Source organism: Sceloporus occidentalis, unplaced genomic scaffold, assembly GCF_023333645.1.
Source record: "Sceloporus occidentalis isolate IW3139 unplaced genomic scaffold, rSceOcc1.0.p SCAF_26, whole genome shotgun sequence".
NCBI classification, from domain to species: Eukaryota; Metazoa; Chordata; class Lepidosauria; order Squamata; family Phrynosomatidae; genus Sceloporus; species Sceloporus occidentalis.
In genome coordinates, this window is record NW_028317006.1 from 6756570 (window position 1) to 6772759 (window position 16190).

The window sequence follows — 16190 nt, forward strand, 5'->3', positions numbered from 1 at the left end:
TTTTTTGCAAGCTATAGCGCCATAAGTACGAAACCATTTTTTTCAAATCTGGTTATACTGCGCCAAATTTACCTGCCCAATTCAATTTATCAGCATTAAACCATACCATATATTTTTGAAAACTGGACATCCCAGGGTATTTCAAACGGGGATATTTTACCTATGTGGTAACGTATAGTGCCGCAAGCTACTGTATCAAAACAATACAGTAGCTTGAACAAAGGGACACTTGGGTAGACATTATCTATATACAAGTTGCACTTTGGTGGAATATTAGGTCCCATACAATCTTGACATTGGTTCCCAGACATTCTGGGAAACCTGGATTGTCAAGGTGGCTATCCTTTCCCTTATTACCTGAGCTACCCAAGCTTCTACACCTTCACTCCATACCTGGAACACTTGGAAGGAATATTTTGCTTGAATCCCAACCTTCCCTTATACTTCATCAGGATTCATAGACACCGATATTCCTTCCAGGTGTATAAGCCTCTGCAAACCTGGCAGTGAGGTGGGTAATCAGGGGGTGGATTTTATTGAGCCTATCAAACTGGGGTGCTCTGAGCATAAATGGGGTACTACATATGGAATTGGATGGTTCCCCTTATGTCATAAAAAATATATTTTCTTGGGACAAGATGGTTTCCCTTATGGTGTCATGGGGACATCACTAGAGTCTGTTTTATTTTTACATTTTATTTTATTTTGATTTATTTTTTAACTACTTTTAAGAAAGCAGAAGGGCACCACTACCTCACAAGATGGCAGCCCTCTTCTACTTGCTGAGATATTTCAGCAACATCAGCTGAGCCTTGATTGCTTTGGAATTCCTGCATATTTTTTGGTGTTGCTGAATGCCTCAATATCAAGGCGTTGCAGCAACCCTGGCTGAGAGAAGAAAACGAACATTGATCGCTTTCTAAGCTCATTTAAACCCATGATGTGCCAGGGATGTCAGTTGTCAGGAACTGTATGTATTTCCATGACGTGCCTGGCACATCAATCGTTGCAAAGGGTTAATGTAACTTAGTAGAAGAAAGAGGGACATGATTTTGCCACTTCACAGATCTCCGATCAGACCTCACTTAGAGTATTGTGTATAGTTCTGGAGATCCCATCTCCAGAAGGGTATAGATATTCTAGCAGGATAAAAAATACCTGGAAAGACTTAAGGGTCTGAACACACATAGCTTGAAGAAAAGATGGTGGTAGATAAGTGGAACAAACTCCCAGCAGAAATGGTAGACGTTAATACAGTGAGGTAAAGTAAACATGTAGGTGATAGACATAAGGTTAATATAAGACAAGACCAAGGACTGTAAAGCAGTAATAGTGGGCGGATTAGATGGGTTGAATGGTTCATATCATATTCTATGTTTCTGTGTTTTATATGCTGAGAGATGATCTATAGTATTCATAATGCAGTATGAGGGAGGTACCCTTCTGATCCCTTAGGGAAACTGTTCCTTTGTCTTCCACTCCATGCACCCATAAAGCATCCATGCAGAAAAAACATGCCAGGGGCTATGTCCATAATAAAGGTCAGCAAGTGACACAGAGCGGATCTTAATCATGCCTCTGGGAAATCTTACCCTGAAGATGACCGATTAGAGGTACACTTGGAAACCGTAGCCAAATTAAATATACATAGACTTTAACTCCGATTATCAGATGGGTGAAAATTTAGCAGCTGTATGAGACTTGCAAGGAAATTCATTTGAATAAACACAACTGCTGTTTATAGAATAGCAAACAATAATAAGCAGAACAGTTATTTGGATGCAGTGCCATAATTAGCTACCATTCCTGTGGTTCCAATTTCAACAACGTATATTTCAACAGCCTCCGGGTTTGAACGTGGGGGGGGGGGGGGACAAAAAGCAGTAAATGCATATTAGAGGGATTCTGTGTGAACTACGCAAAAATTAAAGTGCATTGAAAGAGCAGTGTCCCTTTAAATAAAATCCATTTTTCTATTCCTTTAAGTATACTTTTCCTCTTTTTAAGCTGAAAAATGATGCCTTAGGCATTTGGCAGTTTGGTTTCCTGTGGCTGTGGAATTAGTTCCAGAGAACATAACTGTACATGCAGGACCCCTGCAGTGCCCATACACAGCCAGGGGGACACAGTGTCCCCCTATTAAAAAGCTTTACGATCAGACAAAGGAGTTTAGACCAAGCATCTTCTATGCTATGCTTTGCATTCAAAAGCTGTAATTTCCCAGTGTGCATTGGTAAATGAGATGATCCTAAATAATAGTATTAATCTTACCTTTTTAATCAGCTCTTGAGAACTCACCTGCTGAAACTATAAAGCTGGGCCTGATATAAACAGCATGCATGTAATAGACATTTTTCAGCAATAGCACATATAAAATATGTATAAATATAAAAATACATTATATAATTTGTCCATTTTGTTAACACTCTTTTATGATTTATGTAGCACAATCTCCATACCTAGGAACTCTCAAGGTTTCCCCCAGAGACTCCAGGAGATGCGCCGGGTTCCCAGGTATAGCATCATACTCTGCAGCGCTGTACAATGGGTAAACATAACTAGTGGATCATACAACAATTAGGACTTAACAAGAACGAAAGGTAGGTGAACCCTGCTTTATATAGAATCTTACAATGTAGAACACATTTACATATATGGTGGTATGATTAGAGACAAGGCTAGGGGACAGGGTCTTGGCCAGATAAACGGCAGAGAAAACAGAGCAGTTGCTCCAGGGACCCGGAATTGCTTCAGGGCCCCAAAGCCATTGTTTCAGGGCTACGACATTCTGACAGGTCCGTATCTCTCATTTCTGCTGCAAAGAGGCAATACAATCGGTTTCCGCAATGTGTAGCAATAATCCTCCCTCACTGACACTGAAGTGATGTCATGTCTGAGCACGCAGCACAGTGAAGGAGCCACAGGCTAGAGGACTGCATTGGGATGCGGGTCCCGCCAAAAAACTTGCGGGCGTGGGCCGTCTTGGTGGTGTTGCGGGAGCGGGCAGTCAGACACTGAACCTGGTCTTGGTAATCCCGCGCAGTCCTGCAAGGCTGCCTTCGCGCTGCTCCCTCACAGCGTCTCTTCTCTTGTTCCGCCCAGGAACCCAGCAGAGTCACCTGATGTGACGTCCCTTCCTGTGACTCCGCTGGGTTCCTGGGCGGAGCCACATATGTGGCGGGATACGACACACATGTTGCAGGAGCGGGCGGGATTGGACACAAAATCAGCGAAGTCAATACATTTTATAAAAAGAAGACCCGCTGAGTGCATCAACTTTGTTTGCTGTATATACTTTTTGGATTGTTAGCACCCGGGCATATTGCAACTGCTTCCAGGCAAGTGAGTGCAGTACATTCTATATCTTTTGTTATATATATATATATATATATTTATATACACACACAGTATCTCACTAAAGTGAGCACACCCCTCATTTTGGCAAATATTTTATTATATCTTTTCATGTGACAACACTCATGTGACACTCTGCTACAATGTAAAGTAGTGAGCGTACGGCCTGTATAACAGTGTACATTTGCTGTCCCTTCAAAATAACTCAACATATAGCCATTAACTGTCTAAACCTTGGCAACAAAAGTGAGTACACCCCTAAGTGGAAATGTCCAATTGAGTTATGCTGTACACTCACTACTTTACATTGTAGCAGAGTGTCATTTCTTCAGAGGGAGAAAAGAGGGCTATCAGGGAAGGAAATAGGGGATGTTGGGTCTGAGTGCTAAAAGCGACCATCCATCCTATGTAGGGATTCTTGAGAGATGTGTGTACATTGAGCTTACCCTTTTAAGATAGATTTTCCCTGGATCAAGTATTTTAATACAACAAATGAAATGACACCAAAAGCATTATAGGCAAAGGCCATTTGTACACTGTGGATTTATATGCCTCAGACAGAATTATCATTGTGTTGTTGGGGCTTCTCATTGCATTTCACAATAATTTCCTAAAGACATATCTGGAAGAAATAAGGTTAATTTTATTCAAATGGACTAACATTCTGCCATAGTGGCATCATGTAAATTCAGGATTTCCATTACTTAATAAGCGATTCCCTGCTGTGCACTGGCCAGCGTAGTATTTTACTGTGTCAGTCATTTCTATAAGTGATTACAATGAGGAGACAGATGAGTGACAGGAAGACAAATTTACACTATGCTACATGTTCTATTATATAATACAATCGGACGATGGTCTATGAATAAATAATAGCACTTAAAGATCAGCAAATCCCAGATGGGCAGCAATGTAAAGAGCTAGACTTAGAGTCCTATCTAGAACCTTTACTAAATGGGAAGCCCATTAATTTGTGTAATGGCCATTTTTAAAAGTTTGGAACTATTGCTCCCATATTCTTTAATAAGATCAATGTTTTTAAAAATATCAAAGATCTGGGCATAAACTATATTAAGAAAATATATATGAGTGTCTCTAGCTAAAAAGCAAAGTAGGTACAAACATCTTTTTAAGTGAGGAGGGACATCTAGTGGTTAAATGTATCTGCTCACTATATAGACCTTTTGCCTATAACCCAGAACAAAGAAACCGGATACAGAACAGATTTGTTGTAGTCAAAATGACCACTCCAGTACCAATTTCAAGTAACATGCATATAGCACTTCAATGCATGTTTCTGCATGCAAATTTGTGCTTGAATTTTGATGATACTGGAGTTAGAGAAGGAGTCTACTGGAAGCATACTCAAGAACACTTCCTGAACATGCGCTTCAGTGCTTTGCATTGCAGGACCACTACCAGCACTACATTCATGGACAGACACATCCAGCAACTGAATTTCCCAAAATTAGGCAATTTTAATCAATTGATCACTCAGCGTAAGGAAGGTGATAGAGCGGCAGCAGAGCTAGGGCACTAGGCAGGCACATCCAGCCACATCCTCGCTTTCTTCAGAACCAGTTAGACTTGCTGCTATAATCTGGCAATGCCTGCCCACCTCTGCACTGGGGCTTAGAAACATTACAAGGCTGGCAGTGTTTATGGTTGTGGTGGTATCAGGCATCAGCACATGAACTCACTTTTGATGCCTTGCTTGTAACTAAAATTGCACTTTACTTTGGCAGGTGGGCAGGTAGTATTTCTGTGTATTTGGGGCTGGTCCAGAGATTGGCACCAAAACTGCTCATGACATTTACTCGCGTCTGTGGCGGGCAATTTAAGTCTGTTCTATGGACCTTCCCAAACTTTGCCACAGACACTGGTACGGACACTTTGCCTATCCCTGGGCTGGTGTATCAGGGTTCTTCTGACTGCCTTGTCAAACACCCTTGCCGATTCTACCCACACTACGGAAAGTGTAATCATTCCATCTCACATTTTCAAATTACGATTGTAGTCCGTCAGTACCGGAGCTTTGGGCTGCTTAACTATTAATAACAATTAAAGGCACTACATTTATTTTGCACTCTCTCTCTCTCTCTCTGAAACTTTACCTGCTGGAAGAATGCTAACAGGTTGTAATGGCACCAGACTGAAAACATTTTTAACAAATACTAAGAGGTTTACCATATGTTTTCATTTTTTCCTTGTGTTTCTCTGGTTTTCAGAGATTTGTAACAATACACAAATAAGGCAAAATTAAATTCACTTATCAGAGCTACAGCACATCTGCAGGGAGTATCATTCAGAATGCTACCTGCTTGCATTGTCCATTGGAGCCTGTTGATTGCATCCCACATTCTATTCTGGTGAGCTGCTCCATGTTGGAGTCTAGTAATACCAGGGTGCTGTCAGGCCAACACAGCCTTTAATGTCTCCCAGAAGGCACTGTACAGGTAAAATACACACACACTAAAATAAGCGTATTTTAGGGTGGAAATCAGGTGACAGTCTATACTTTTATTAGTAGTTTCGTTAATCTATGGTTCACTTGGTTTCTACATCAGTGTACATAAGAGCATTTCTCCTTAACTGTTTGACCTGCTGCATGGTCTGGAACTTAATATAGCAAAAATACAACTAAAATGATTCTTCTTATTCAGCCTTTCTGGGCTAGCACAAAAGGGTTAGATTATATAGTTACGACATAATGTAAAGCATTTAAGCAATCTTCTATTAACTGGTATCAGCATACCACATACGCATATAGGAGATGTCAGTGCACAATAAATTATTGGTAATCATAAAAGGTACAAACGACAATTAAGTGCCATGGTGTTTTGTAGAAAACCATACGGTATTGGTATTTTGGTTCCTGCTCAGCCGAGTGCAGGTAGCTATTGACACTGGTCTGAAGGAAAGATACAGATAGATCTGTCAGTGCTCATCTGAGGGGGTCTTCAAACTAGGGGGGGGGGTCATAAGGCATATCTGGGGGGGTCAGAATGGCTTATCATGGGTTATAAAGCATATCTGGGGGACGGAGTGGCATATCTATAAGTAAGGTGCATTATGAATTAAGGGGGGACCTTAAATTGGCTATTGGTTTTATGTTTATATGTAACATATGCTGACAAACTGTATTATAGATAACAAAAATGTTAAAATACATGTATGCCTGTTCATTAGATAAAATACTGTTTAACCATTCCACTGTGTAGTTTTTCTTTAAAAATGTCTTTAAAATAGCACCAAACTTTAAGTGTGCGGCCTAAATTCGAGCCAATACGGTATATCCCTAAATGACAATAATGATAAATCATTTTTAACTACAATTCATATTGCCCCAGGTCTTACCAATCAATATTCTTCCAGTTGTTAAAATAGGAAGCCAAGACAGAGCTTTATTCCAAAAATATAGCACTCATAACATAATACAAAATGACACCCCAATAACAGACGTAATTACACTAACACAAACATACATATGAATTAATATACAAAACCTCTGGGGATTCCTTTTAAAAGTGTAAGCGGAGAATGTTTCAATGCCCAAGAGAAGATGGAGCCTTCCTTATCGGAAGATTCTGTAGAAGAGTCACAGAGGCTTTCAGGACCTCAGGCCTCTTCACTCCGTTGGCCCAATAAAAGATGTCAACTCAGACCAAAGACTCAATTTCAGACATCAGAGTGCACATCTGCTTGTGGATTAGTGATTATAAAGCAGTGCATAAATAACATTAAACCCAATAAATGAATTAACCATTTCTGCATCAAGTGAGCCTACAGAACATCCAGAAGAATTATTTCACCTCTCAACTAAATCACATTATTATAATATGTTCTACTGGTGTATTGGACAACAGTGATTAGTATTTGGAACAGAAATCAGCCCAGGCTTTCTATCATGACTCCTAGTCTTGGCCAAGTGTAAAGGAACCCAGACATGATTAAAGCAAACGATAATTGACACTGGCTAAAACATTATTTTGTCTGACCCAGTCACAGGGACAATATGACATAGGCATAGTATTCAAATGCCAGGGGCCGCAATCTATTTTAATGTTGGCAAAACTATGAGGAAACAAAACAGAAAAAAAAAAAGTCTACACTCAGTCCAGAATCATGTTAAAATAATTACATAGCCATTATTTCCATTCAGATCATGCAAGATTCATCTTTTCAGTATAAAAATGCCCTTTTGTGATGCAGAGGAACCACTACAGACAGATAAAGCTTGTAATCCTGTAACAGACAAACGCAGATGCCAGATAATCCATTTCATTTGGGTTTTTTTTATAGTATGTGTATTGATACAGAATATTGATCAGTTTTTAGCCCTATAATCACACACAGAAAGAATAGTGCATGAAATTATTCTGATCATATAAATCCCTCTTGAATTTGGTCAGTATAAAGTGTATGAGTCAGTTAACTCTTAGAACGGTTTCAATGTTTGCACATGTCAAAGTACTTTCAGTCTGAGTAGAAAGTGCGTGGCTGTGTCACAAATACACAGTTAAGGCGAGTGGTGCAGTCCAAAGAGTTGGGGCTCTCAATGCTTCCAGCCCAGCAGCCGGTTCCATTGCTGCGTAAATGCCTTAGAGCTGCTTAAGCCAATAAGAATGAGTACAAGCAGGTAAAGTGCCATCATGATTGCAAATCGATGGGTGGAAAACCAAGATGGCTGCTTGGATCTGTAAATGACACATATAAATTTCTGGGTAAATGAGACAGCATATGCACAATCTAGAAGACATTCCTTCTCAATGTACACTTAAAGGGGGGGGGGGGGATTACCACATATTACCTGTCACAAGGGTGATTGTGTATGGCGTCAGCAATACATTCAAAAGATTACTGTGACCCCAATCATAGGAAAAACATTTTTGGCTAAGTTCCAAATACACAACACCTTACACATTACGCACCCTGCTACACAAGCAATAAACTAATCACATTTTAGTTTACCTTCTGCTCCACTCATTGACAAAGTATCAAAATGAAGGGCAACTTGAAGAGCTGCACAAGGTGTGACCAGAAGGAACACATTTCACCTCATTTAGTCCAAGTCTAGCCCAGCTCTATTGTAATATTATCGTGAGCTTACGTAACCTATTTAGATTGCATTAATAAGCAATACATAATGGACATATTGAAAGCTTCTAAGAGGAGGTAGCTTTTTCAGCACCACATACCAGTGTAGTAACAATGATATCTGGGTTATAACAAACCATGGTTCTATTTAGGCCGACTGTGTGAAATAAAAAGTGTGTTTATGTTATTTTAAGGGGCATGAACAAGTTTCACTAGTCAGGCTTACGCATTAAATGCACATGTCTATTTTCCACAGCATTTTGATGCAGCATTCGAAATATTTCCTCCATTGCCCAGGCTTCAAACAATCAAATATGTAATGAATCTTCAACTTTACTATACATGCTGTACAACATATATCACATCCATATAGGAGTTATCACTGCCACTTTTGACACCGACCAAGCGGGTAGTAGATATATTTTATAAAGCAGCAGTGTGTATAAAGTATCACCAAATGAAGGAGTATTCTAAAAATATACATTGAATAATGCGTATCTGAAAAAGATACAACTATGAGGTGAGGGCATGTGGCACAGCTGGGACTGTCACTGCCCCTCAGCCAAAATATCAGTGTTGCAGCCTAGGAGTGTCCAACAGCCCTGAAATTCAGTTCTATCACTTGTATCTAAGCTGTAACTCTACTTCCTCAGCAGCCAATAGTTCTTCACACTTCATGGCAACTATAATTCAAACATTCCTACAAATGGCCTACTTACCTTCTTTGTGGATTCTGCCGAGTATATACAAACAAGTATTTTACTCTTAACAACTGATTGTTTGTCACCACAAAATATTTCTGTGGCACATCTCCCCCTTCGCTGTTTTGTGCCCTTGCACGCTTCCTGTCGATTTCAGAGGAATCTGAGGAGAACAAAAAAACAGAAAATGTATGAAGACAACAAGGGCTCCAATAGAGCAAATACAATCCAGGTCTGCCTATTACCCATGCACACAGGTATTGAGAGTCATTGAATTTCTCCAATACAGTCTGCAACATCGTGCTACATAAGAAGGATGGAATACGGGCAGATATTCTAGAACAACTTCACCATATAAAAGGAAAATTGTCACCATTGTACATTTTAACATTATTCATTTGATTACTTAAAACCAATTGTTTTTTTCAATCAGTGTAATTTATTTGGTTTTAAAAGTATTTTAGCCTAGGTTATCACAAAGTTAACCTACCAAAACAAATACATTTCATATTTATGCCAGACCATTTTAAACCCAGGAACAACAGTATAAAAATAATATTCACATGTATGATAATAACTGGTTAAGACACTTAAGAAATTATAGATATGATTTAGTCTTATTTGCACTTTTTAAAGTTTATCTGACCAAAGGAAAAGTCAGGTCAAACATTGTTTTTAGGGATACGCCGATATATTGGTGGCCGGAAAAGGGCATTATCGGCAAGATGCAGAATTTTTTTTTAAAAATGGCCGAAAATAATTGTCCGCAGGGGTTAGGCTGCTTACCTGTGCGTTGGTCGCACAGTGTGCGAGCAGCGTCTCTTGTACAGGCCTGGAGAACAGGAACCCAGCAGAGTCACGTGAATGCACGTCACATGACTCTGCCCCATTCCTTCTTCCCCTGGGGACGGGACAAGAGAAGTTGCGGGCCCCTGCAGAAGTCTGCGAGTGAGAGATCTGCAGTTCAGATAAGGGGTGGGGGGAGCGTTTATGAGCAAGTATGCATGAATTAATGTTTGTGAATGAGTGTGTGTGTGTGACAGCATGGACATGTAAGTGGGGGGGGATAGCATTGCATAGGGAGGCTGTAATAATCTAATATTGTTTATTTATTTTTGTCCAATTTTGGTGTGTTAACCACACTTTTATTAAAAGTAACATCAAAATTGGGCAGAAATATATATATATAAATATTGTCTAATTGCTAACAGCAATCATACTCCTATCATGCCCAGGTACATGCTGGGATATATATATATGTTAATATTGTTATTGAATTTTTTTGTCCAATTTTGGTCTGTTAAACACACTTTTATTAAAAATAAGTTTGTTTTTTTGTTTTGTTTTTTTAAAGGTGGGGGGTCATTTTCGGTTCCGGCCAAGTGAATGCTGAATTTTCAGTTTCGGTCCAGAATTTTCATTTTGGTGCATCCCTAATTGTTTTGCCTCCATTAGTCGGCCTACTTAATGAATTATTATGAGTGAAGAAGCACTGCTCGTATCCATGTAAAAAGGTGCATTAGGGAAGGCTGGAAAAATAATGCAATAACAATAACTGATCCATTGCAGGGACATTGAACAATTTTCTGAAAAATATTTGTTGAACATATTTAATGTATGTTATAAGAATCCAAGTTCTGTCTGGAGAAGGAGCTCACCTTTCTTCTTAGCCTGGCACTTAACATCAGGATGATCTATCACTTCGCACACTGCTACACAGCTTAGCACGTGCCCAAGAATGCTGTGAGTCCATGCGTGGCCATCAGGGCTGTATAGAAGTGCCAAGCTCAGGTCACTGGTCAAGTATGTGCCTTCTCCAAATAGAGAGGTCTGAAACAGGAGAACACAGGCTTCATTTTACATAGGCGACAAAAACATGAATTTTACCAATTTTATGTGTCTCAGAGTAATTCAAGTCACCAGGCGTTCACCTGTAAACCCACTTAGTTATTACTAGAACGTGAAAAAGAAATGTAAAGTATCAAACCTTGTTAAGATGGCAATGTAAGCCATTGTGCAGGATGGAGTGGAAGTTTTCCAGTCGGCTGCCGTGCAGAGCATACAACAGATCCCTGTCCCCGCGGGTTTCTTGGAACTTGGCATTCAGTTTCTCGCAGTATTCTATTTCAAACAGGAAGTCAGGGGTGGGCAGAGCAAGACTGGGAGAGCCTAGCAGGGCTCGGACTTCCTCATACTAAAACAGCAAGTGAGGGGCAGCCTTAACTTAAGGCTGGTGTTATATTACTGATACTGTTAATACATACGTGACCTTCCATACCAATTACTCACACAAATTAAATATCGCTAGAAAATGATTGACAGCATCTAAAATCACCGGACTTCTCATATGCAATTTTTTCCCAACAACATTTATGATTCTACAAGTACATGTGCTCTCTAAACAGGCAGAATGGCCTCACTACCTGGGATGCTTTGAAGCTGCCCTTACGACTTTATAATTTTTTCTTCATAAAAATGTTCATAAATCATCTCCCCCCATCACACTACATTATACAAATGCTGCGAGCTTAGTTGATGCTGTTGTGGAACTTACTGCTTATTATAGGACATTTACCTTACTCCTTCTTTGTCATACTATTCATTTTCGCATATGGGCTATAAGTAGTCATCAGACACTAACTTTCACAGCTTGCCAAACAATCAGTCTTGCAGAACCCACCTTTTCCTTTTTCACACTCTTGATGGTAAATATCTTCTCAGATAAAATCCAACTCAACAGCTCCATGGTTTTCTTATCTTGGTGGGTTTTGCTGTGGATTATGTCTTGTAGGCCGGGCAAAGAATTTGCGTCTGCGATCTAAAAAAAATAAATATATATAAGGGACATTCTGGTTTTGAATATGATATACAACTGATCGGATCTGATTCACGGTCTTGTGTTCTCAAGATGACACCATAGCTGCTTTCTGGATACATTATAATTAAAGGTCAAACAGATGTATTTTCAAACAGCTTCAAAGAACTGAATAGATGCATTCTCAGGATTTGGAAATGGAACAATGGATGCCTGCAAGGCTAACATAAATGTGTTTTAGTCAGAATTACAAAGCTAGTCTGGAAGAGTAAGATCAATTGCACTGTTTGAGCAAAACGACTGCTGATGGTTCCTGCTGCTTTGTGTCTGTAGCACTAGGCGCTAGGGGCAGTTCCCCTATTTAGCCACAATGGACATTTTGTGATATACATGTTATTTCAGAGCAGCGAGCCACTTATATATAATTTTGTGAAATACAAGGATCCTAAGCTCTATTTTTAAGGCACTGTTATCTGTGGCATTTGCTACTGGTTTTAGGCAGGGGTTGTCCATCTGATAGAAATCAATTATTTGACAGATTTATGATGTAACTCTACAGAAATACTTCTGGTATCTATTGTTCACAGGTATGCAATGTTTAAAATATATATATAATAAATAAAGCATATTGAACATTTTACGAACTCTGTAATATTATTATCTACAATTTTGACTCTAAACTAAATAATACATTTTAATAAATAAATTCAACATTTATAAGTTGTTCCGCTGTGTCCACACTGGAAAGGTCAAGTTTCTACAAAAATATATTTGCTCCATTAAAAGCCTATGTTATATCATGTGATATAACAGCTGTGCAAACAATTTTCATGGACAGTGGAAACAGATATTGGTGACTTTTCAACAAATTATGTCATGTTTTATCCTCTTCTGTCTGCATCTCAGAATCCCAGCTCAGCAAGCTCAATAGCAATGTGTTAAGTGAACACTACTTCAGGTAGTATATTAGTGTTATAAAAAAAAAAAAAAAGGGAAGAATAACAAAATGAAAAGAGAAGATTCCTATATGCAGATTGGGAAAAGTTCCATTGCCGGTGTAACTTTCATTCTAAAAACATTTTAGAGAGAAACTTCCAGCAGAGACTTTAAGCACGTGTGATAGACAAAAGGCTATCCTGAACATACCAAAAGGCCACAGACAAAGTAAGGTTTGAAAGGTTACAGCAGGTATGAACATGGGTAACACTTCTACAGAATGTTAATAATGCTAATTGCTAATGTTATTATTAACATAATATGCCTATAATGATTGTTCCACAACAAGGCGCAAGATCACAATTTTATTACTTATGATCTAGTTACATATTCCTTTATTCATATATTAAATTGATATCAAACACAAAACCAACCAGGTTTTTCTGGAGAAACTGTAGCTCCAGACTGGTTCCCTTAACATGAGGATGCAATGCTGAATTTAGAGCTGGCGCTAGTTTTGACTAGTGAAATCTTTTTACTCTACAGGAAAAATAATATGATAGGGCTCTACTTTACACAGCAGCAACGCTATATGTAGGACAATAAAACTCCACCATGTTTTTAATGTTCCTTATACTCTAGATCTTTTGCTTTTTACCTTGTCATTCATTAACAGTTATGTTTTAGATTACTTCTTTTTTGTTATTGGAAAACATGAAACCAATGATTATGTCCCATGGCATTACAGTTGTACTAATAATTATTTAACTAATATTCTTAATATTTATGATAATTTGTCATATATGATACATTCAGGGTGCTTATCAAGGTTGATTACTCTCATTTTCAATGCTATACATACCAAAGCATCAAAATCCTTGTATTGGTCATTGGTATAGAAGGGAGGGAATGGCCTCAAGACGGAGTCTCTTTTGTAGCTCTTCAAAGCAGAGATAAAGAGACTGCATTTGAGATCTGCGGCCAGCAGGTCCCTTGCGATGATGTCCTCCACCATTTCTTTACTGGTTGCACTGAGATAAGACCACAAGGACTGCCCTGCAATATAAGGAGAAAGCACAATGATACAAGTTGCTGTACATCTCATGTCGTAATGGTGAACATTCCTATCACTTACAGCTCACTCCATCAAAGAAGGCAGGTTTTTCCCCATTCTCACAAAAAAATAGATGTATTTCTTTCAGACATTTAATATAGTTAGGAGTAGCCATATTAGTCCACTAATAACAAACTTTCAGGTGTCATCCCTTTATCAAGTCAAAGGTATTACAAGACTGCAAAATTTTGTTAGTTTGCATTCATATTTAACGCTAATATTCCACTATGTATGGTGTCCTAGGGATATTCTTTTCTTTGTATAAAACAGGGGGAGATAATTAATAAAATTAAAAGTTCCAATTAATACTGGGTGGATCCCTCAATACAATACCTGTATGAAAATATTATAAGGCTGTACAATACTGTATTTCTACACTATCCACACAATACAGAGCCAGACACCACCGAAACCCTTGGAAGCATTTATTTTTCGAGTAAATAATGTATACATTTGTCTCTGACTTAACATTTACACGCATGTGATAAAGCGATATGAATACAAACATTTCCAGTACAAACATTTTTAAACCTGCAATTTGCTAGCACCGGTGTCTGCTTGTTTTCCTGTGCCTGATCTCGTACGTCTCTTGCAGCACCTTAACAATGATTTGTCGCCTATCACAAGTTGCTGTATGGAACTGTCATAAACACGCCATTCATGGGTTTGCAATCTACTAGTTACCTCCTGAGCATTTTAAGAGTGAAATTGTGGCTGAAGATGTCCTGTCTCTTTTCTGTAACTGTAATCTATCAGAAATACTAGAAAAACTAGTATTAGTACTAGTTAGTATTACTAGTGCTAGAATCATTAATACTAAGAACAAAAACACTCACTACTAACCTGCATTTAAGAAAACACAACTTTACACGTAAATACACAATATAAACAAAATTCTCAATATGTCAATATATCTTTCATGCAGTCATACATCCGATAAGGTAAATTTTCCTGGTCTTCTTACTGTTGCCTCATTCCTTTCATCCTACAGAACCCCCGCCCAACATAAACCGTCTAGCCCTCTTACCTCTCAACCCTCACTTCATACGCTGACCATGGCCACTTCCGCACAGCTGACGTGTCCCTCCCGAGGACCCATATCCGAGGCGCTTTCTGCGCCGCCGGGCTGACAGTGAAGGATTCTGGGAGTTGTAGTTTAAGAAAGTTGCGGGAGCGCTGCTGGTACGGGTCTGACCCCTGAGTGACTCGTATTAGTTAGGAGCCCATTTGCCTCGTTTAGTGGTAGCACGATATAACAGGGCAGGGTCTGACACGCAAAATGTGTGGAGGATTCGTGTTGCTGTTAAAAATAGTTGAGTATGGGAATATATACAATTAATTTGATGCGAAATACGTCAGGGATCCTTTCTTATGATATGTTCTGTTTTGCGGTTTAAGTATAACATAGGTTAAATATTAAATAACTAATTAACAGACATTTTGCAGAAGAATAAAAAGATGGTGGCGCCCGTTCAAACTAAAAGAGTTCCCAGAAGGTCTCTCCAGGAACTGCAGCCAACCATGCGCCCAGCTCACTAATCACTATGTGATCAGTGAGGTAAATAAAAAAAATTGAAAATGTAAAAATGATTAAAAAAAAAATTAAGGTAATACAATTTACCAAAAAAAAGACCCCCGTGATGACATAATGGAGATTAACCATGACATAATGGGGATTATCCAGTTCAAAGTAAATGTGTACAAAAAAATATATATTTTTTTTACGAAGGAATTACTAAAATCTTCCGAAAAAAAGAGTTAAAATACCAGCATTTAAAATACTCTGGGTTGTTTAGTTTTCAAAAATACAGTATTTGCTCGATTGGTAGATTATAAAACGACCCCCCAAAATCTGAATATTAATTTATGAAAAAAAGAAAAAGCCTGAATATAAGACGGCCCTATAGGAAAAAAGTTTTACCAGTAAATGTTAATTCATGTAAACTATGTGAACAATTGTTTGTTAATAAAAGCTACAATTGAGAAAAATATTTTGTTTTTATTTCCTTTTTTTTCAACCTGCCCCCCCAGTTATGCACATCTGCCCCAGAAATGCCTTATACCCCATATATGCCACTGTGCCCCATGATACACCTTTTAACCCTCTATATGCCACTGTGCCCTATGATATGCCTTTTGACCCCCTATGTGCCACTCTGCCTCCAGAAATGCC

The 16190-nt window shown here is 38.7% G+C and overlaps 1 protein-coding gene across 1 annotated transcript; it reads right to left on the reverse strand.

Moving 5' to 3' along the window:
• Positions 1-7909: 7909 nt before the first annotated feature.
• LOC149300062 (protein mono-ADP-ribosyltransferase PARP16-like) lies at positions 7910-14132 on the reverse strand. Its single transcript, XM_089485533.1, has 7 exons — positions 14039-14132; positions 13766-13959; positions 11833-11970; positions 11140-11346; positions 10811-10982; positions 9171-9315; positions 7910-8051 (listed from the first exon to the last, which is right to left on the reverse strand). The coding sequence occupies exons 1-7, from the start codon at positions 14130-14132 to the stop codon at positions 7910-7912; spliced, it is 1092 nt and encodes a 363-aa protein (XP_089341659.1).
• Between the last annotated feature and the right edge of the window lie 2058 nt (positions 14133-16190).

Bases quoted from the DNA above. Each gene is read 5' to 3' on its own strand.
- LOC149300062 (XM_089485533.1), bottom strand. From the start codon at position 14,132: ATGGCTACTCCTAACTATATTAAATGTCTGAAAGAAATACATCTATTT. The intron at 11,347-11,832 runs GTGGGTTCTGCA...TTGCTGTTTTAG, and splicing joins AGAGTGTGAAAAAGGAAAAG to TATGAGGAAGTCCGAGCCCT. The intron at 10,983-11,139 runs GTTTGATACTTT...CTCCTGTTTCAG, and splicing joins TACATTGCCATCTTAACAAG to ACCTCTCTATTTGGAGAAGG.